At 59.4% G+C, this 21,481-nt stretch overlaps 1 protein-coding gene across 1 annotated transcript; it reads left to right on the forward strand.

Annotated features, from left to right (window-relative positions):
- Positions 1–305: 305 nt before the first annotated feature.
- Positions 306–20,642, forward strand: TNS4 (tensin 4). The gene is made up of 13 exons (XM_002719358.6): positions 306–423; positions 4,538–5,070; positions 10,313–10,787; positions 11,840–12,237; positions 14,687–14,773; positions 15,042–15,167; positions 16,212–16,304; positions 16,398–16,475; positions 17,671–17,742; positions 18,530–18,698; positions 19,190–19,258; positions 19,466–19,492; positions 19,885–20,642. Exons 2-13 carry the CDS (start codon positions 4,638–4,640, stop codon positions 20,024–20,026), a joined length of 2,169 nt encoding a protein of 722 aa, XP_002719404.3. The 5' UTR covers positions 306–423; positions 4,538–4,637; the 3' UTR covers positions 20,027–20,642.
- Positions 20,643–21,481: the final 839 nt, after the last annotated feature.

Raw genomic sequence — 21,481 nt, forward strand, 5'->3', positions numbered from 1 at the left:
GGTGGCGGGAGGGTCTCCTGTCCACTGGCTGCCTGCTTTGCCAAAGCCAAGGTCCTCCCCTCTGTGCCAGCTCTGCCAAACCACGGCGAGAGGCAGGCCCGAAGCACACCTTGGTCCCAGCAACGCCCTGTCCAAGCCAGGGCCCCGGACCACATGGTGTGCTGGGAAGACCCAGCAGGGAACGTGGGAGCCCCTAACGCACATCCGGCCCCAGCACCACCCAAAGCCGTCCCTGCCAGCCCCACCTGAGCGAGTCTGCACACAGCAGGGGCGGGGCCAGCCACTGTCAAGGCCACGTGTTGGGCCTGAGGGGCGGGGGAGGGCGGGCTGCTCTTAAGGCAGGTCCGGGAGGTGAGCAGGCGCCACCCTTTGCTTCTCACCTGGATCCCAGGAGCTGCCGGCTCGCCCGCCCGAGCACAGCAGGTAGGTGACCTTGCTCTTGAAGGGGAGCTGAGGAAGGTGCAGCCCCTTCGCGTCTTCAGCGTCTCCACCTCGCCTCCTGGCCCAGGGACAAGGCACGGAGAAGCAAAAGGAAGCTGTAGAGGGGACAGGGAGGGGCTCAGAGGGACAGGGTCACGGACGCCAGAGCTCAGCACTTTCAGGGAGCTAAATCTGCACCCCGTGGCGTAGAAATGAAAGAACTCATCCAGGCAGGGGAAGAAGCTCGGCCAAGGTCATCTGGACCTGGGGAGGGGCTGGACATAGAACCCGGGTCTCCCGGCCCTGCAGGTCCTGCCTCCCTGGGCTCAGGGCCCATCGGGAGCCAGGTGCCGAGGTCACAGCAGAGTAAGGACTGGGCTGCCCAGACAGAGCGCTGTGGGGGAGACACGGGCTGCCCCCTCCCTCCACTGGCCCTGGCTTACAGCAGGGTAAAGAGTGGTGGAGCAGACAGGGGGACCTGCCCAGATTCCAGGATTGCCCTGCCTCCGGAGTCCTGGAGATCTAAGACACAAACCTGAGTCTGAATTTGAATGGGGATGGGTGGGAGGACTCACAGACAGGGCTGAGCTGGCTGGATCCCTCCTGAAACCCTCTCCACGCCCAGGGCACACTCTGAGGGCCTCCTGCCCTGTGCTTCACCCCCGGGGCCTTAAATCTGCCACGCGGCAGGGTGAGATTAGAGTGTGGGGCCATGAGACCAAGACCACAGGGCTCAAACCCCAGTCCAAACCCACTTGCCGATCCACGCGTGACCTGGGACGAATCCCCAAATCACTCAACCACAAGGTAATAACACCGGTTAATAGTTCCCTGCCACAGAACTGTCGAGAAAATGAGTTCAGTCTTAGGTGTCTGTTATTATCAGATGCCCATTACACAGATGGGACAATGGAGGCCTGCCTGGAGAGGAAAGGACACTTGCCCAGGGTGACACAGGAGTGGTATCCAAGTCAGTAACTGGGCATACAGGGTCCTGGGACTGGGCGGGGGAGGGCTCTCTCCCCCAAGTGCACTCTGCAGAGTCAGTAACCCCACACTCCTCTGTGAGCCCAGCCAGGAAACCCCGCGGGGTGAGCCCCGATCCTGTCCCAACAAACCCAGGACATTTGAAGCCCCGTATGGAAAAAGCCACGGCCCCAGCTCTGTGTCCTCGCCTGCCCCCAGGAAGGAGCTCAGAGGCCAGCTCCTTCCACTGCCATTTATAGACACGCGTGCTGAGCCCGGGATGCACCGCCCCCTCCAGGACCCGGCCAGGGAGCAGCCTGGCTGCCGGCCCTGCGGAAGCCCAGGGAGGGAAAGCAGGAGAGAGAGAGGACCTGGGTTTTCTCATGAACAGACTCTGCCATCTTGGACAGTCAGAAGCCCTTGTGGCAACAGGAGTTAAGATGCCAGGGTCCCCGGGCCCGGGTTTGAACCCCAGCTCCACCACGTCTCTGGATGTGCAGTCTATGCAGGCTTCCCCACCTTTCTCAGCCTCAGTATCTCCCTCTGTAAAATGGACTGATCCCAGGTTTCCGAACATAGCTCGGATATCCACGGAGCGGCTCAGGGGCTGGCTTGCGCTCCCGCAGCATTCAGAATTGTCCGACTGCTTCCCCACGCAGCACCCCAGCGGATCCACACTGTCCAGGACTGGGCAGGCCAGGGTCTTGCTGCTGTCTCACAGATGAGGAACACGAGGGTCAGGGTCACCCTGTAAGGAGCTGTTCCCGCTGAGATTCAAACCTGAACCTTGGGCTTGCAGAGGCCAAGGTCACTCCTCATGCCCCAGGCTGGTGTCCTGCCCTAGGGTCCCAACGTGAAGCAGGCTGCAGGAGGACAAGGCTTGGAAGCAGGCAAAAGCAGAGAGTGGGCGGGGCAGGGACTGGTGGGGGCAGGTGGGCAGCAAGGCTCCGGGCCAGGGGGCGGGGCCGCCGGCACGACCCAGCCATCCCAGCCCCAGGCGGGCTGGGCCCCACAACCTCTCACCTCCGATCCAGCCCCACGTGTAAGAAACGAGCTGGTGGCGCTAAGGTTAGACAACAGGAGGAACTTTCCATACTGAGGGAGATGAGGAAGTTAAGACACTAATTCCTGCATAAGCCCCCAGGGAATGAATGCCATGTGCTGATGTCACGACGCTAAACCTCTCTGTGGCTCCCCACTGCCCTCAGGGGTGAGTGGCTTTGTGGGGTCTGCCCTCCCCAGCACTCCCTCCACCCACCCAGACACTCTGATGCCTCCTCTCTCCTCTAGTATCCCGTCAGCCAGGCCTGCCCTTGCACACACGTGCCTTCTGCTTTAAACACGACCCTGTCTCCTCACCTCTCCCTGCCTTGCCCAGCAGGATCCTGTGTTACCTTCTTATCTCCGTCTGCCTGTCCCTTCCTCCAGGAAGTCCTCCCTGACCTCCTCACCAGTGCCTACAGAGTCCCCACTACTTCTCCTCCCTGGTGACCCTGTTTATAGCTCATTTGTCTGCCTCACCGTGACTGGCTCAGGTCATCAGGCACCCTGGGTCCACTCTGCTCTGACACTTGCTGGCACCATGCCCCCCGGCAGGTTACTGCCCTCTCTGTGTCTCAGTTCTCTCACTGTAAAATGGAATCATCACACCTGCTCCAGGCAGCTGTTTAGAGGTTAAAACGCCCTGAAGATGCTCACCTCCCACATCAGAGTACCTGGGTTCCATACTCAGCCCCTCACTCCGCCTCCCTGCTGGTGCCCAAGGCAGCCATGAGGGCTCAAGTCATTGGGCTCCTGTCAGCCATGGGGAGACCTGGATTGAGTTCCTGGCCCCCAGTTTGGGCGCCAGACTTTATGGGTATTTGGGGAGTGAACTAATAGACGGGTATCTGTCTCTGTCTCTTTCGCTCTCACTCACTTTCTCTGTGTCCCAAATAAGTGATTCTTTTATGTCTGAGGTTCACTTTTAAAAAAACAAACAATCAGAGGCAGGCATTTGGCTTAGTGGTTAAGCTGTTTGGAACACCCTTATCCCGTATCCGAGTGCCTGGGTTCAAATCCCGGCTGCGCCCGCCGTTCCAGCTTCCTACTAATAGGCACTTTGGGAAGGAGAAGTTCGTGGCTCCAGCGGTTGGATCCCTGCCGCCCCCTTGGGAGACTCCGAATGAGTTCCCAGCTCAGCATCAGCCTGGTGCCGCTCTGGTCACTGCAGTTGTTTAAGGAATGAGTCAGTGGGTGGGAGATCGCTTTCTGTCTCTATATATATACCCATCTCTTTGCCTTTCATATCAATAAAATAATAAATTATTTTTAAAATAATACCTACCTCCTAGGGCTGCTTTGAGGACTTAGAAGGTTTTATGAGGGGTAGGCTTTGTGGTGCACCCTTGGGATGCCCGCCTCCCATATCAGAACACCTGTTTGAGTCCCAGCTGCTCTGCTTCTGATCCAGCTCCCTGCTAACGCGCCTGGGAGGGCCACAGAAGATGGCTCCAATGCTTGGGCCCCTGCACCCATGTGGGAGACACAGATGGAGTTCCAAGCTCTGGGTTTGGACCTGACCCATCCCCGGCTGTTGTGGGCATTTGGGGAGTGAACTAGGAGATGAAAGATCTACCTGTCTTTGTCTTTCTCTCTCTCTGTCATTAAATAAATCAATCTTGTTTTAAAGCCTTTGTGTGTAAACACCAGTGCCTATGTGCATAGTACTCACTCAATAAACATTCCCTAGTATTCATTTCATAAATACGGCTAGAACATAGTAGATTTCAATAAGTATCTGTGGAAATTATGCAGTGCTTCTTAGGTACCCAGCACTGTTCTAAGTGTATTATAAACATTAACTCATTTTATAGATCAGGAAACCGAAACAGAGAATTTAATTAACTTGCCCAAGGTTACAGAGCTAGTAAGCGGCAGAGACGGGATGCAAACCCAGGCAGCCTGGTCCAGCAGCCACGTTTTTAAACGAATGGACAGAAGCGCCCATGTTTAGGGGGAGAGGGGTTTGGAACTTCCTCTATGCCTCCGAGGTGGGTGTAGGAGCCCAAGTACTTGGGTCATCTGCTGCCACCTTCCCAGGTGCATTAGCAGGGAGCTGGATCAGACTTTACCTACAGAAACCTCACGTCCCACTCCTGGCCTCTTTCAGGTCCTGGGGGCTGCTGGTGGCGCGTGACGACGACACACCTAGGGATGTGAGCACGGTCCCTCGGAAGCCAGAGCTGAACTTCGGGGATCCCGCCTGCACCATGTCCCAGGTGCTGTCCAGCCCCCTGCTGGTGGGGGGCCGCGCAGTCGGCTTGGCCTCCTGTGAGGAACCCATGAGGGCTGTAGCACCCAGCCCTAGCCTGCCACCCCAGTGTCCTTATTACACCACAGAAGGCTGGGGCGTCCCAGCCCTGATGGCCGCCAGGACAAGCAAGGGGGACTCCAACAGGCTCCAGCAGACCCCTGAGGCTGAGGCCAACACCCACTGCCGCCAGCAGTGCCCTGGCGGGCAGGCCTCCGAACCTCCCGACAACCTTGACTCCTACATTGACTTCTCCCTGGAGAGCCTCAACCAGATGATCCTGGAACTGGACCCCAACTTCCAGCTGCTCCCCCCAGGGCTTGGTGGCTCCCAGGCTGAGCCTGCACAGAACCCTGCCTCAAGGAGAAAGAAGGAGGAGCCTGAAGCCTTGGGTAAGGACTGGGGCACAGTGCTAGGAGGGGGGCTTGGGACCAGCCTCATGAGAAAGACGACTCCGTTTCCGGTAGAATCAGAGCTGTTTCCTGTCGGGAGATGCTGTGCAGCCCTGGGGTGTATACAAGTTCCCCTCACCATCCAGTTCTATCTGGTTCCTGAGTTTGGAAAGTTTTACTTGATTTTTTTTGTGAGAATTTAAAAAAGCAAATAGGAGGTTGTTTCAAAAAGTTCATGGAAAATGGAAGTCAACGTTAAGTTTATTTTGTTGCAAAAAAAATCATTTGGAAACCTCATGTGCATTTCTTGGAAAATACACATTATCATAATGCAGATTTTGGTGCAAAAATGTTTTGAAATCCATGCATACTTTTTTGGAGTATCTATTTCCATAGCAGGCATTTTTCATGAACTTTCTGAAGACGTCCATGGAAGCTGTGTGTGCAGGACCACGGACACCAGTGAGAGTTCAGAACTGTGGCGTCTCCTCAGGCCCCATCCTGAGCCCCCTCTGAGCTGGGTGTAGGACTGCCGCCTGGTGTCCCTGTGCCCCACAAGGGCAGGACCTCTCCTGGGAGGCCCCCGCTGGAACCAGTGGGGTTAACACACACAGGATTCAGTCTGTCTAGGGTGGGAGCCCTGTTGTGTTCCCATATTGCTGTGTGGGTAAATATTTAACCACAGGCTCCCTTGCTGGAGGGAGGTGGGGACAGAGGGAACCCTGATTTGAAGCACCTGCCCGTTTCCATGACTTCTGCCACCCTGGCCGGTTTCCAGCCACCCACAGGCTGTCACTGAGCACGGAGTCGGGAAGAGACGCACAGTGACAAGCTGTGGCCCGGTGCTCCCATGACTGCAATAAAGACATGTAAAGTGCACAGATAGTAGAAAAACCGCTGGGAGGTGATGCCTTCTGAGTAGGCTTGGCCTTTGTTTTTAATCTAAGTTTCCTCACTCTAAGTTTATATGATGCAATTTTTAATAACAGCAGAGTTTAGCAACCCGCTGGATAAAATCCTAAACGCTGTGCAGTCAGTCAGTCAGTACCAGCCACCTCCAGTACAAAGCCACAGCCAACGGACTCTGGAAATCCCTCCGCCCAGCCTCAGATTCCTGCAGAGAGTTTCAAGTACACTCTAGGGGAGACAAGCTAGGAGCAGCAGCCCCATTAGACAGGCAGCAAGACTGAGGCCTCCTGGGGTTTAAACAGCAGGGGGTGGAGGGGTGGTTAGGATTAGAGGTAGGACCCATGAGAATGGCGCCCGCATGTTGAGCACTTAGCATATACTAGGAACCTCCTGCCCTCTCAGCCCACCCCCAAGAGGCGAGTATTTTGCCCTCTTTTACAAATGGAAACACGGAGGGGTTGAGTTGGGAGCCAGCCTGGGGTCGGGCCTTACACAAGCAGTTCATTTCACGTCTGTGTGTCTCAGGGCGCTTCCTCGCCTGCAAAACGCACACAGTCAGAAGTCTTGCCTCCAAGGGTGCTGCAGGGCTTGAAGAAACAGCAGTTGCTGGCAGCTCTAAGTCGTTCCAAACGGAGGCTGCTTTTATGGAGCATTCGAATTGCACGTAGGGCCAGCCCCAGGGTAGGTCTGGGCTCTGGGTGGAGGCCAGCTCAATGCCCTGGGCTCCCGCTGTCCAACCGGCTCCCCTCCTGCCAGACCTGTTAGAGGTGCTGCCCGTGTCCTGTAGGAGCCTCCCTCCTCCTTCAACCCGGTCAGGGGCATGTCTCTGCACAGACGGCGGTGGGAGCCTAATTGCTGTTGGCAGGTGCGAGCCAGGGTTTTCCTGTCCGTGCCTCCAGGCATGGGCTCCACACGTTCAAGGCCAGATGGGGCAGGAGCAGCCTCTGTGGAGCCTCCACACGGATAGGGCAGGGGGGTTGGTGCCCGCCAGGCCCTTGCTCCCAGGATGCCCTGCGCACAGCCTGCCACTGTGAGCAGTGCCCACCCCGCTCTGGGAACAGGGAGCTCGGCGGGAGCCAGTGGTGGCCAAGGGGTCCCAATGCGGCCAAGGGGTTCCAATGGAGACAAGAAGGTCCTCTACGCCATCTTTGGCCATGTCTCAGAGCCCACAGCCTCCCACGTCAGCCCTGCTGGAGCAGCTCCGCCCTGGGAGGGTCCCCCTGTCCTGTGGCTGCTGGGGACGGGCCTTCAGGGGCCCCGGCAGTGTAACCAGGTGCGGGCATGGCCTTGAGCTCTCAGGGCTGGGTCTTCACCACGGAGGACCCCCCCACTCCCGCCACCTTGCAGTCGACCCTCCCAGCTTGAGGGTGTTTGTCTCACCAGCTGCAGGGCCAGCAGGTGCTCACTGCTCCTCTGGTCCTAACTAGCCACACCTAGTGCAGGTCAGGCCTCCAACCCAGGGTTCTGGGCTCTGCAGTCCCCGCCTCCTGCTCGCTGTCCCTGGGCCCCACCCCCTTCTCTATTCTCCCTTTGACCTTCACCCCACCTTGGAACAGGCGCCATTCCTTCCGGCCTAAGCTGTTTGCCAGTCCCCAGGGAAGGGGTTTAACACAGTCTCCGCCCCCCACCCACGCGCCGCTGTCCGCTGGCGTGGCCCGCAGCTGGCGCCAGCACCCAGCCCTGCTCTGACTTGCCCCACAGGCCTGCAAAAGGACTGCGCCTGCCATGGGGCGGGGGCCGCCACCTCCCGGGGCCACATCCACCTCAGGACAGGGCCAGAGGTGACTCACAGCGTCTCCCCCCTCCCCACCCCCCCACACCTCCTCCCGCCCTTCCTGCCCGTCTCTGCCTGCTGCTCCCCAAGCAAGATCTTTGGTGTGTGTTGGGATGACCCAATGAGCAGGGAGCCCAGAGCTTGACTCGGCCAAGAGACCTTTCCCAAGGCAACCTGGCACCTGCTCCCAGGGCCAGGCCTTGGAATGGGGTCCCGGGAAGCCCCTCCTCATCCTGGGAAAGACCCCTAAAGAGAGTTCAGGATGAGGAGTCGGGTTCCTCCACTCCCAGGCTGTGTGGCACTCGAGAATCCATCAGCCTCTCTGGGCCCGGGTTCCTCTTCTGTTGAATGGGAATTAGCAATGCTTCTTACTTGGTAGTGCTGCCAAATGAGCTGCTATGGTTAACATGGCTGGAGTGGAGCTGGTACAGGTACCCGGTAAATACCAGTCTTTGTCTGTCTTCTTTTTAAGGTTGATTTATTTATTTTGAAAGTCCAAGTTACAGAGAGAGAGAGAGAGAGAGATCTTCCATCTGCTGGTTCACTCTCCAGATGGACAACACTGGGCCAGGCAAAAATCCAGAGCCAGGAGCTTCTTCTGGGTCTCCCATGTAGGTGACAGGGACCAGGGAGCTGGATAGGACGTAGAGTGTCCAGGACATGAACCAGCACCCGTACAGGAGGCCAGCGTCACAGGTGGCGGCTTTACCCGCTATGCCACATCACCAGCCCCAGTACCAGTCTTTCCTGAAGACTGGTGGGCAGTAAACCACCCCCACCCCCTCAGCCTCAGTCTCTTGTCTTGTAAAATCAATGCCTGTCCTGCCTAAGGGCTGTTACGAGGTTCAAAGGCGCGTCTGGGTGTGATGATGTCTATAAACTCTTACAAAAATAGAATTGTGTTCACCATCCTTCCAGAAGGATCCACCCCATTCCAAGACCTCTCCCATCTCAGCCCTAAGTCCGTCTCCACTTGCCCACATCCTCCTATCTAAGCAGGGGGACGCCCACCTTAGCTGGAGGGCATGCGCCACGTGCCAAGTACCAGCCCCAGAAGCAGGCGGGAAGGGAATGCTGTGTCTCAAGGCTCCCTGTGGGCCAGGCACCAGGCTCCGTGCTCCGTTCATCGTGTGTTCCATCCTCGCCAAGACCTTGGGAGGTTGGGATTTGAGCCCCACTTCACAGTTAAGGAAACTGGGGCTCAGAGAGGTGTGCAAAGTCCCCCGGCACCCCTGGGCAAAGAGGGGCAAAGCCCAGCCTCGCACCCTGGTTTGTCCCGCTGCAGACCCAGGCTGCTCCTCTATCCTCCAGGAGCTACAAACCTGGGTCAGCCCACCAGCCCTGCTCCTCTGATGTCATCCCCCAGCCTCGGCCCTGCCCGGGCAGGTTCAGACAGAAGCAGTAGCCACCAGCAAGACCAGAAGGTAGCCCTACCCAGGAGCAGGCCGGGGCAGGCTGGGACTCCATGTCAGGACAGAGATGGGGGTGCCTGTGCCAGAGCTCACAGGGTGGGGGAGCCATGGACAGGAGCTGAGGGTGCATGTTGTCACTGATAGCCCCGGCTTCTACCCTGGGAAGCCGGAAGCAGGACTCGCAGCCCCCATCTCCGCAGAAGGAGCCACCAGTTAGCACCCAGCTTCCCCTACCCAGGTGGAGAGGAGGTGTGTCCCTCCTCACCATGGGGAGGGTCACACACCCCCTCTCTCCAGGGAGGGTCTCGGGTTTCCCTGGGGATTCCAGGGGCACTGGCTCGAATCGACAGCCTGGGGCCGTTGGGCAGCACGAGGGTGGCCCAGGCTGGCCCCGGCCTCAGGGAGCTCTCCCTCTAAAGCAGGTTGCTCAGCCTGCCCTGGGCTCCTGCATCCCTACAGACTCAGATTCTGTAGGCCTGGGGCGGAACCTAAGAGTCACCAGCTCCCAGGTGACGTGGGCCATAAATCATCCTGGTGAGGCTCGGCCGAACGTCAGATTCACCCAGGAAACCAAAAACATAAGCAGACAAACAGACCTGAGGCCTGGGGCCCCTCGGAGAGTCTGATTTAATTAGCATGGGTGCAGCCAGGCACTGGGACTTTTCAAAGCCCGGGGCTTGAGGTTTCCTGCCTTCATCACGTTACACATAGCTACTCACACACATCCTGAGCGACAGGCGTCCGTCACTGTGTGCCAGTTCGTCTCATCTCACCCTTACCGTAGCACTGGTAGCTGGGAAGAGCGGCCCACTTCAGAGACGTGAAAACTCAGGCTGTGTGTGGGCAAGTCTCTTGGTTAAGCTCTCTCAGACAGAAACAGGTCTCAACCCCAAGTGTGTCTGATCCCCAGGACGCCACAGCCTCTCCCACCCGAGGGAAGACGTCGCAGGCAGGGCGACTCTGGAACCGGGCCCTGAAGGTGGATTGGGTGCGAGTCCTGCCCGTCAAGGAGCTTCTCCTCTCCTGGCCTGTTTCCTCACCCGTGCAAAATAAAGAGGGGAGCAGGTGGACCCCGAGAACCCGCACAGGTTCTGTTGTGGGAGTCCAGGCTCTGGGTCTCACCAGCTCTCTGCCTCTCTCTCCAAAGATATAAAGTACATCGAGGTGACTTCCACCAGATCAAGGTGCCACAACGTTCCTCAGCGCTGCTCCAGCCCGTCCGCCACCACGCCCTCCGGCTCCCCCCGCGCCGGCGGCCTCCTCCTCTCCAGAGAGCTCCCCCGGGAGACCCGCAGCAGCAGCGAGAGCCTCATCTTCTCTGGGAGCCAGGGCAGGGGCCACGCGTGCCCCCTTCCTCCCTCTGGGGGTCCCTCCGCTCGCGCCCCAGCCTCCCCCAGCGTCTCCATCCCTTGCACGGGGAGCAAGGCCTCAGGACCCCCCGGCTCTGGCTCCCCACTGACGGCTTCCCCAGGCCTGGAGAAGGGGCTGTGGGCCCCAGCCGTGGGCCGCCACCTCCCGGGGCCACATCCACCTCAGGACAGGGCCGGAGGTGACTCACGGGGCAGCAGGATCTCCGTGCTATCGACCAGCCCAGCGCCTGATGCCAGCTGTATATTTGGAAGGTAAGGTTCTAGAACCTCCATCTGGCCTCCACACATACACACACACACATGCACACGCACACGCACACACATGCACATGCATGCACACATCCTAAAACCAAAGAAGGGGGCCCTGGTGTTCCTGAGCGGAAGCTGGAAGCACATCAGACGAGAGAGGGAATGCCCTTTGATGCAGACACAGCCGTTGGCTCTCACGCTGTCCTTATGCATCTAGAGAACACTCCACACTCCCAGAGTCTCCACTGCGCCTGCCTCTTGGAAGAGAGCCGCTGCCTCTGAGGCCGTCCTCCATGCTCTCCAGCCCGGCCCGATTCCTCTTGTGGAAGGGTTTTCTAAAACCCAAAGCACAAGGATGCAGATAGAACAGGGCGGGGGGGGGGGGGTGCCCGAGATGAATCATCTAGGAACGAAAATCCTCCTTCCTCTTTGTCGCTCGCAAAACCTAGCGGGAGGGAGGCCGGCCTGCCTGGGTGTTGTTCATGGCGGCCCCAGCTCAGCAGGTGCAGGACTCTCCATGCTGCCCGGGGAGGACCAAACCACCACTCCAACACCAAAGCCACAGGCCGAGGCAAGCCCTGGCACAGCCACCAAGGATTCCTCAGCTGTGCCCACTGGCATGGGGCTCTGGGCTCGGGGGAAGGCTGGCTTGATCCAGAGCTGGCCGCCACCTCCTCCTCCAGCTGGGGGTTCCTGCAGCTGTAGCCGGGTCTTCAGGACTCTTGGGGGTGATGATCACTGGGGGTCCTGGTGGGACAGTCCTGTCAGCCCTGTCTGGCTGGGAAGGCAGAGGGAATTGGGCCAGGCCAAGCCCACGTGGCTGCAGGGGTCGGCCCACTGACTCCCTGCAGTCCAGGGAGTCCCTCTCCCTCAGTAGCTCAGGGATCAAGTGAGCATGCCTGCCCTTGGCTCTGACCTGGGACAGAGGTGATATAATGCTCCATTTGGCTAAAGCCTTGGGCAAACTAGATCACTGTATTCCAGAACCTGACCCTGGCCCCTGCGTCCCCACCCCAGTGCCCTAACACCCTGTCTGGGGCTCTCTTCCCCTGCAGCAGCCAGTCCCTCCTCCGCTCCAGCCTCTCCAGCCCTCAGTCACCCTCTAGGTCTTGGGAGAGCCCAGCCAGCTCCTCCTCCAGCCTCCACAGCCTTGGCCCTGGGTCAAGTGACTCGCAGGGCACCAGCAACCCCTCCCTGAACATGGGCCAGCCCGGAACAGCCTGCTCCCCACTTCTGGCCGAAGAGCACGCCAGCAGCTGCCCCCCATCCACCACCAACTCCATGATGGACATACCCATCGTGCTAATCAACGGCTGCCCAGAACCAGGCTCTCCCCCACCTCAGCGGACACCAGGACACCAGCCCGGAGCTGCCCCTCCCAGCCACCCCTGCCAGGCCAGCAAGAGCCACAGCCAGACCCTGCCAGATGCCCCCGCCACCACGTCCCCAGAGGGTATGTTGTAAACCGATGCCTCCAGCTTTGCAAGGTTGGACCAGGGGGCAAATTGACAAAGCACCAGGCAGCACATGGACTGAGTCCCTGCAGTGGGCCTGGCCCAAGCCCTGTAGCAGACTGCATGGATACATCGATGGGTGTAGAGAGACAAAGCCAAGAATCTCACGGAGCAGGGAAGGACATGGGTCAAGTAGTGTCACAGGGCCACCAAGGAAGAGTGATTCTTTGAGTCTGGAGAACAGAGGCAGTGACATTCAAGCTGGATCTGGAAAGTGGATGGGAAATGTGTGGGCAGAGAAGGGGAGCAAGGGCCTTGTCAGCAGGGGAGAGAGGGCGTTCCGAGGGGAAATGTGTGGAAACCCATGGCACGCTTAGGAAAACCTGGGCTGCTGGGTGCAGGGTCGGGTCGCAGACCGTAACTGGGAGCCAGCCCGTGGAAGGCCTTGAATGCCGAGCTAAAAAGTGTTTGCCTTTTAGGCAACAGGGGCCATCGGTGAGTCTCAAACAGGGGCGAGGTGGGGTCAGAGGCGCTGCAGTAGATGGGTGTCAGGGGCATGCCCCAGGGTGAGGCAGTGGAGGTGGAGGAGAGAGGACGGCACCAGGTGCCCCAGGGATGTCAAAGCAGTGGGTCTCATGACTAACCCAAGCAGAGCCAGGGAGAGCGTCAGTCCTCACGCTGCCATCTGGGGCTGAGGAGAGCACGGAGGGGCAGACAGGGAAGGGAGACAATGCATTCCAACCCCTAGGGCTGAAAACCACAAAGCAGCCAACACCCTCCTCTCCCAGCCTGTGACTACAGGCGTCCAGAAAGAACACCCTGCACCGGAACCACAGCAGTACACACTGGAGCCAAGCCTCAGCCCTCCCTGGGCGCACACCTCCCAGAGCAGAGCCTCCCCGGGACGTGGACCCGGCCCCTCGCTCTCTCGCTCTCTCAGCCTCTGTCCCATAACCAGGCTTCCCCAGGTGACTCCTGGGATGTGGAATCACTCTAGCCCATGCTCACCCCCACTCCCACATCAGTGCAAGGGGAAGCATCTTTGAGCCTGCTCTGGTCACTTTCTTAGGAGGACAATCCTTTGCAGATTTGTTGTTGTTGTTAAGATTTATTATTTATTTGAGAGAGAGAGAGATTTTCCATCTGCTGGTTCATTCCCCAGATGGCTACAACAGCCTGAGCCGGACTGATCCGAAGCCAGGAGCCAGGCATTTCTTCCGGGTCTCCCACTCGGGTGCAGGAGTCCAAGCATTTGGGCCATCTTTTACTACTTTCCCAGGCCATAAGCAGGGAGTCAGATTGGAAGTGGAGCAGCGGGATATGAACCCGTGCCCATTTGGATGCTGGCGTTGCAGGCGCGGCTTAACCCAGAACGCCACAGTGCTGGACCTCGCAGATATCAGTACAATTCTTACAGTGAGTTACCCTAAACTGCTAAGATGCTGACACGAGGCCCGCCACTCTTTATCCCAAGGACCCAGGAAAAGGGGCATGATGTCGTCTCCAAGGGCACACTGACGTAGCTCGGCAACATTCCCTTCATGCTTTGGTGAGGCCCCAGTCGTCACTGTCGTACCTGGCATCTTATCAATTCCTGCAGAGTAGTCTCGAAGCAAGGTGTATTTTGATCTCATGGCCAGGCCACGGGGTCCCCTCGGGACTTCGGGAGCTAACACCTGTCCCAAAGTAGGTCCAGACCCTGAACAAGGCTTCCTTTCCTTCCCCTTTTCTTCTTTCCCTCCCTCCCTTCCTTCCTCCCTTCCTTCCTTCCTTCCTTCCTTCCCTCCTCCCTCCCTCCCTCCCTCCCTCCCTCCCTCCCTCCCTCCTTTCGTAGAGTTACAGACAGTGAGAGGGAGAGACAGATCTTCCATCCGCTGGTTCACTCTCCAAGTAGCCACAATGGCTGGAGCTGCGCTGATCCGAAGCCAGGGGCCAGGAGCTTCTTCCTGGTCTCTCACGTGGGTGCAGGGGCCCAAGCACCCGGGCCATCTTCCACTGCTTTCCCAGGTCACAGCAGAGAGCTGGATGGGAAGAGAAGCACCTGGGACTAGAACCGGCGCCCATTCGGGATGCCAGCGCTGCAGGCAGAGGATTAACCTCTTTTCCTCTTCTAAACCCAGTACGCCCCTGAGGGCCTCTCAGGATTCTGAAGGGGCAGGCGAGTGAGAGGTCAAGCCCTGTGTCTGGAGAATCCCTTATTATTCCTACTTCAGTCCCCACCGCTTCTCACTAAAAGGGGTTTTATTTGTTTGCTTTTGCTTCATTTCCAAGGATACAAGGGGACTCCCAAGTCCCAGATGCCCCAAGCCCTGGAATCCTTTGGTTTGGTTTTGCCTGTCTGCAGAGAGGCGGGCTGGGGCGGGGAGAGTGGGTTGAATGGAACCTCAGGGCCGAGGAGCAGGGAAGCCTTCTCTGATAGACATCTCTGAGCAGCCCTTCCGTCTCCAGGCCCCACTAGGGAGACGCAGCCCACCATGAAATTCGTGATGGACACATCTAAGTACTGGTTCAAGCCAAGCATCACCCGGGAACAAGGTAAGGCCTGGGCCGTGCACTGTGCATCAGGCGGGCAGGGCCTTGGGTCACAGGAGAGGAGGCCCAGGAAGCGGGGAGGCCTGCTGACCTCATGGCGCTTGAGACGGTGGGAACCGTGGCAAGAACATCGTGGCAGGGGTTAGGCCAAAGAGGGGACTTCCCGAGGGCAAAGGCTGACCTGAACACCTGCTCTCTGAAGATCCCATGGGGCTGGGGACAGAGTGGTCCAGGTGGGCCGCACCTGATTCTAACACCAGGTCTATTCCAGCCATCGAGCTGCTGAGGAGGGCGGAGCCAGGAGCTTTCATCATAAGGGACAGCTCTTCATACCGGGGCTCCTTCGGCCTTGCCTTGAGGGTGCACGAGGCGCCCGCATCTGCCCAGAACCCATCAGGTACGCCGCCGGATCTGTGCTCAGCCTCAGATGGGGCGCCTTTGAGGCCTGGTTCTGATGCCATCTTTCAAGGTGACCTTGGACCAGTCCTGCTAAGACTTCTGGGAGGAGGGTCCACCTCCACACTCTCCCAGCTGCCCTCCGCCACCAAGGCCACAGCAACCCTTAGCCAATGCTGCCTTCCAGGGTCCCCCAAACCCCTGCTCCACCCTCACGGTGGGAGGAGGAGGAGGATGGTCCCAGCCCCTCTCTGGGCTGCTCTCTTCCGAGTGCCCACTGCTGCCCAGACCAGATCTATCCCCAGGAATCTCAGTGTGGTAATAAAATGCAGGCGTGCCCAGGCCAGCTTATTACCAGCTGATAACTTATCAGCTGTGAGCAACAGCTCATCATACGTGTGATAGCGTGTCTGTGTGTGTGTGAGAGAGAGAGAGCGAGCAAGAGAGAGTGATGGCTGATCACATGGTTTCCTGGGAATGCACATGCTCATTCAGTAACTGCACGTGACTCGGGGCATCCCCGAGCACCTGCCACGCAGAGGAACCAGACACAGCCGCCCCTTGTCGGAGAGATAGACAAAAACAGACAATTACAGTACAAGGTCCCTGGGTCCTGGCCCTGCACCTAAGCCCCATGATTTCACCCTCACTGGACAGAGCTGAGGCTCTGAGCATTAATGACCCAGAGCAATTAAGTGATAGAGCAAAGACAAGAAACCCCAAACTTGTGTCCTTTTTCAAAAAAAGCATTTATTTGAAAGGCAGCGAGAGAGACAGAGAGCTTCCCTCCCCATAGGACTGTGACAGCTGGGGCTGGGCCAGGCCAGAGCCAGGAGCCAGGAGCTCTCTCCAGGTCCCCCATAGGATTGTTGGACCCAGAGCAGACGTGCTGGCTGCGTGTGTATGGGAGGCCTTGAAAACAGGGGCCCGGCCTGAGGTTCCGCTCAGGGGTGGGGGAAGGACAAGGTGACGCGCAGATGGGCGCAGGGCAGTGGTCAGGGTCTGGAGCTCTCCTGCTGTGACCCTTCCCCCCTCCTCTGTCCAGGTGAGGACAGCAGTGACCTTATCCGGCACTTCCTCATCGAGTCCTCCGCCAAAGGGGTGCATCTCAAAGGAGCGGACGAGGAGCCCTACTTCGGTGAGCCTCCCCAGGCCCCTGCCCAAGGGGTCCAAGGGCTGTGAGGCTGGGCCGGCGAGGCGGCACTCACGCCGGGTTGCCCGTTCTCTGCAGGTAGCCTGTCGGCGTTCGTGTGCCAGCATTCCATCATGGCCCTGGCGCTGCCTTGCAGACTCGCCATCCCTCAGAGAGGTGGGCCTGGGCCCAGGGCGGCAACGCGGGGGTTCTCACCAGGCAGTCTGCCCCGGGTCACTTCTCCTTGCATGCAGATTGATTCAGGGTCAGGGTTAAAAGTGCCTCTCCCCTTCCTCGCTGTGAGCATTTGAGAATGTTAAACTTTCTGAGCCTCACTTTCCTCATCTGTGAAATGGGTGGGATGCTGGTCACACCGCCTTGGAGGATGAATGTGCAGCTTAAGTGAGGCCTCTCAGGCCAGGCTCAGCCCAGTGCCTGGTGCAGAAGACATGTTTGGTAAACAGTAGCTTCCTTTTTTTTTTTTTTTTTTTTTTTAAGATTTATTTACTTATTTGAAAGGTAGAGATACAGAGAAAATGAGAGAGAGATGGATCTTCCATCTGCTGGTTCACTCTCCAAATGGGCAAACCAGCTGAGGCTGGGCCAAGCGGAAGCCAGGAGCCTGGAGCTTCTTCCAGGTCTCCCACGTGGGTGGTGGGGGCCCAAGGACTTGGGCCATTTTCCACTGCTTTCCCAGGCACGTTAGCAGGAGCTGGATTGGAAGTGGAGCAGCTGGGACTCAAACCCACGCTCACATGAAATGCTGGCACTGCAGGCGGCGGCTTAACCTACCACACCACAGCACCGGCCCCAGCAGTGGCCTTGTTTGAGAGGACAAAAGAGCCCAAAGCACACAGCATGGAGAATGTCTCGCTCCGACATTCGTGGAGCACCCCCTCATTGCCCCCCCCCAGAGCTGGTGCCATTTTGCAGAAAAGAACATGAGGGTCCTGGGTGTTAAGTAAGCTGCGCAGAGACCCCTGGGCTCAGGCCTTGAACCCACAGCTGGGGGGGCCATCCCAGCACTCAGCTGCCACACCCCAGCCCAGGGGTGCACAGGAGAAGGGGCGTTTCCTGGGTAGCCATGGAGACAGCCTCCCCACCCTCTGTGAGGAAGTGGGGGTCAGGATGGGCTCCAGGAGAAGTGAGGAGCCTGTGAGGACAGGCCCTGGCAGCAGTGTGGGGCCGAGCGGTGCAGGGGGCACAGGCTTGCCAGAGGAGGTCCCCCTCCCCCGCCTCCTTCCGGCACTTCCCAGGGGAGGGGCTGGAGGTGGGAGTTGTTCGAAGGGATGTGTGAGGCCTGTTCCTCTGAGAAGGGGCCCTTCACTGAACCCCCTTTCCCTCGGGCGGCTCTCTCTCTGCCTCTGCTCAGAGCTAGGAGGCACCGACAGGGGCTCGGACCCCTCCACGGACAGCCCGGCCTCCTGCCTGAAGAAATCTGCAGGTGAGTGGGACAGGGAAGTGGGGGGGGGGCCCTTCCTGTGTCTGCCCCTCCCCCCAGGGCCTGCAGGTGACCCGGGGCCCCTCCCAGGCTGCCTTTCTGAGGCTTTAACAAGGCCCCTCCCCGCTGCAGCCTGGAGACCAGGAGATGAGAGGCTGCAGGCATGGGGCCAGCAGGGAAAGGGGGCGGAGGGGAGCAGGGGACCGCTGGCGGGGCTTGAACCCATCCTGTACCTGCATGGGCACACAGACACATGCTGGGGTCTCTCTGGGTCAGAGATGCTTGCCCTGGGGGCGGCCTCTGTGGGTGTCGGGTCTGAGTTGGGGATCTCAACAGAGAAAGGTCCCTCCCCTGCTTCCAGAGGGCCGGGGGCAGATCAGCACTTGCCTAAGCGACAGTTCCCACTCCCAGTTCCCACTCCGTGCCCCTGGGGACCCAGGCGTTGCTCCCCCCACTTCTCTTTCTGTTCACAGCAAAGAACCAGGACCCATGGGAGGGGCTGTGGGGGAGGGGAAGGCAGAGGTCAGGACAGAAGACAGTTTCCTGGGTGCCCCTACACTTGGGATGGCACTCCCTCCCTACAGCACCCTAGAAAGCCAAGGACAACAGTCGCTGCCCAAGTCCCGTGGGAGAGGCCGCAGACTGCTGTCACCTGTGTCCTTGCACCTGTCTGGTGGCTGGAAGAGGAGCCCTGAGGAAGAGTCACCCGTCCCCCGGCTCTGGGCAGACCTGGGCCTGGGTGATCCCCAGGACCCTGGCAGCAGCCCAGCACAATGTCTGTGCCCCACAGGCTGCCACGTCCTGTACCTGAGCTCCGTGAGCGTGGAGACCCTGAGCGGAGCCCTGGCTGTGCAGAAGGCCATCTCCACCACCTTGGAGAGGGATGTCCTACCCACGCCCACTGTGGTCCACTTCAGAGTCACGGAACAGGGCATCACCCTGACGGACATTCAGAGGAAGTAAGGGCCTTCCCGTGCCAGGGGCTGGGGGCTGGGAGAGCAGGTCCATGACGAAGGAGAGTAACCAGCACCCTGGACCTCAGGCCATGGCTCCAGCAAGGCCCCTGCCCTCTGGGGGCCTCACTCCAATGACCCCCAGCCACAGCCACCCTTCGTCACCACAGTGAAGGTGGTCACTGGGGCTGGCCTAAGTCTGCAGTGTCCATGGGCGCCGGCTGGCCCCAGGACATGGAGTGGAGCCAGAGCTGGGCAGGGCACTTCCTGGCCAAGATGGAGCTTCCATCCTCAGAACGCACTCCAAGGGGAAATGGTGGGGATGCCCTCCCCGGGAGGAGTCAGGGGCCAGCCTGGGGTCAGCGGGGGGAGAGGTCACCAGGAGACTCCCCGGGGACAGGGCACCTGGGCCACAGGGGGCCCGGAGATGCAGGAAGCAGGACAGGGCCGCGGCCCAGGCTCTCACCATCCTCCCCTGTCTGCCCGCCTCCCCCCAGGGTGTTTTTCCGACGCCACTACGCCCTCAGCACCCTCCGCTTCTGTGGCATGGACCCCGAGCAACGGAAGTAAGTTCAAGGCTGGGCCAGAGTAAGACGGCCACCCAGCTGCCCTGCCGACTCCCGGCCCGAGGTGGCAGAGACGGCCTGTGAACCCCATGGGCTCTGGGGTGGCTGACGCGGGGTAGTGGGCGTGGCAGCAGTGGGGATGCCCATCCAGGGTCACGGGGGTGGAGCAAAGCCCAGGACTCACACTGGCCCGTTCTGTCCACACAGGTGGCACAAGTACTGCAAGCCCTCCTGGTAAGGCTTCCCATCTGCTGTCGCCCACTGTAAGAGGGGTTCCTGGGGTGAGGCCCCAGACTTCCAGAGCTCCCAGTCTGATGGGGGAGACCCTGCCCCTTCCCTCAGACAGCCTGCAGTCCCCAGTGTTCTGCAAGAGGCACAGGACGCCTGCCTCAGGTGGGGGTGACAACATCATGCCCTCAGGGAGCCACCACCGGAAATGGAGCTCAGGGTCTCCCAGTCTGATGGGGGAGACACCTCCTTCCCTAGGAGAGCCCCCGAGACCCTGAGTCGGGGAGCCCGTTGGCTGCGGGAGACCAAGGAGTGTTGTGGTATGGGTTGCCCCGCCCCCACCTCATTACTGATACCTCCCAGGCTGCCCCCTCACGCAGACCACCCTCTGTCCCCAGGATGTTTGGATTTGTGGCCAAGAGCCAGACAGAGCTGCAGGAGAACGTGTGCCACCTCTTCGCGGAGTACGATGCGGCCCAGCCAGCCTCCCGGGTCATCAGCCTGGTGACTGCTCTGCTGCAGGACACAGAACGGATGTAGGAGGCGGGGCTGCCTGTGCGCCTTCCCAGACATCCCAGCCCAGTAGCCCGCCCCCACCCACACAGGGGCTCGTGGGTTCGCTGGCAGGCCCGGCTTTCGCACTGCAGGACAGCATGGGGTTGAAAGCCTTGAACTTGCCACAGTCTTTCCCTGGTGCCCTCCGGCCTTCAGTGTCCTCAACCACAAGAAGAGGCCAGTAGACAGCTGGGTTAGTGGTCTCCTCACCCCTCCAGAGTCCTGAAGCTCACACACAGCCGAGGACCTGCGGCTCCCTGCAGCCTGGGCACCACTGACAAAGCAGGCTGAGCTGGTTCCGTGCCCCCCGTGCTGTGGCACCCAGCCGGAGCTGGCTCGGGACCCCGCGGGGCATGCGAGGGTGGAGCACGGAGTCTACTTCTCTCTGCAGCTCTTCCTCCTCCACTTTCCTGATAACTTGTTGAACCCACCTGCCCAGGATTCTGCAAGCCAGCATGGTCGCCCCGTGGTCAGAGAAGATGCCACTATCCTCACATTCTTGGTGTCTAGTCCCGAGTCCCCTTGTAAATGAGTATCAGCCCTATCTGTTCTTTCACTTCTTCAGTAAACAGACACCCCATCGCTGGTGTCACAGCTGCCCAAGCGTTGCTTGGATAACTCTCATCTGAGGAATAAGGGCACAGAGGCCCCATCCCCTAAAGCAGATAGAAGGACCAACACTCTGTGGTTCTGCCTCAACCCCAGGCTTGCTGAGTCCCCAACCCCAAAATACACACACACACAGAGACAGAGAGAGAGAGCCCTTTTACAGCTATATGATGTCAGCTGTTCTCACAGCCACAGGGGGGCAGCAGAGAGTCAAGAATACCAAAAGGCTTAGCGATCCTGGGCAGCGTTCCCTTCCCGCCTCCAGCCCAGCCCAGCCCCCAGAGGCTGGACTTTGTCTGGCAGGCCAGGGTCCCACGGAAGCCATGCCACGCTGGTGGATGGGGAGGCTAGGTGGAAAGACACCTTAGCTGCTCTCTGAGGAGCGAGGGTCTGCCCAACCCAGCTGCCAGCCCTCAGAGACCCAGGTCTTCAGCCAAGGCGGGGCCTGGCCGGTTATGATTTCAATCCAGGAAACCGAAGCCCACTGAAGCAGCCCTGGGCTGGCGGGAGGGGCTCAGAGCAGCTGGCTCAGTCCTCCCCCAGAGGCCACAGAATGGCATGAGGTTCTCCAGGTCACGGTCACAGTCACAGTGTGCAGACGGCCGGGGTCGCCCACATAGTCCCGGGTGCCTGTGCCGCAGCCATCGTGAAAAACAAAGTGTCTGGTTCCCAGACTCTCGGAGCTGGCCCCGGGGAAGGCTGCGTCTCAGAGAAAGGCCAGGGCGCCACCTTCCCTCCAACACCCTGGCCACCTCACAGGCCACCGCCACACCCCTGTGTCCCCACACACAGCCTGCACTCCCGTTTTCCTTACTTTCACTATGCCGGGAA

This window comes from Oryctolagus cuniculus, chromosome 17 (assembly GCF_051225735.1).
Source record: "Oryctolagus cuniculus isolate XC-2025 breed Fujian yellow rabbit chromosome 17, ASM5122573v1, whole genome shotgun sequence".
Taxonomy (NCBI): Eukaryota; Metazoa; Chordata; class Mammalia; order Lagomorpha; family Leporidae; genus Oryctolagus; species Oryctolagus cuniculus.

Bases quoted from the DNA above. Each gene is read 5' to 3' on its own strand.
- TNS4 (XM_002719358.6), top strand. From the start codon at position 4,638: ATGTCCCAGGTGCTGTCCAGCCCCCTGCTGGTGGGGGGCCGCGCAGTC. The intron at 18,699-19,189 runs GTAAGGGCCTTC...GCCTCCCCCCAG, and splicing joins CTGACGGACATTCAGAGGAA to GGTGTTTTTCCGACGCCACT. The intron at 19,493-19,884 runs GTAAGGCTTCCC...CTCTGTCCCCAG, and splicing joins AAGTACTGCAAGCCCTCCTG to GATGTTTGGATTTGTGGCCA.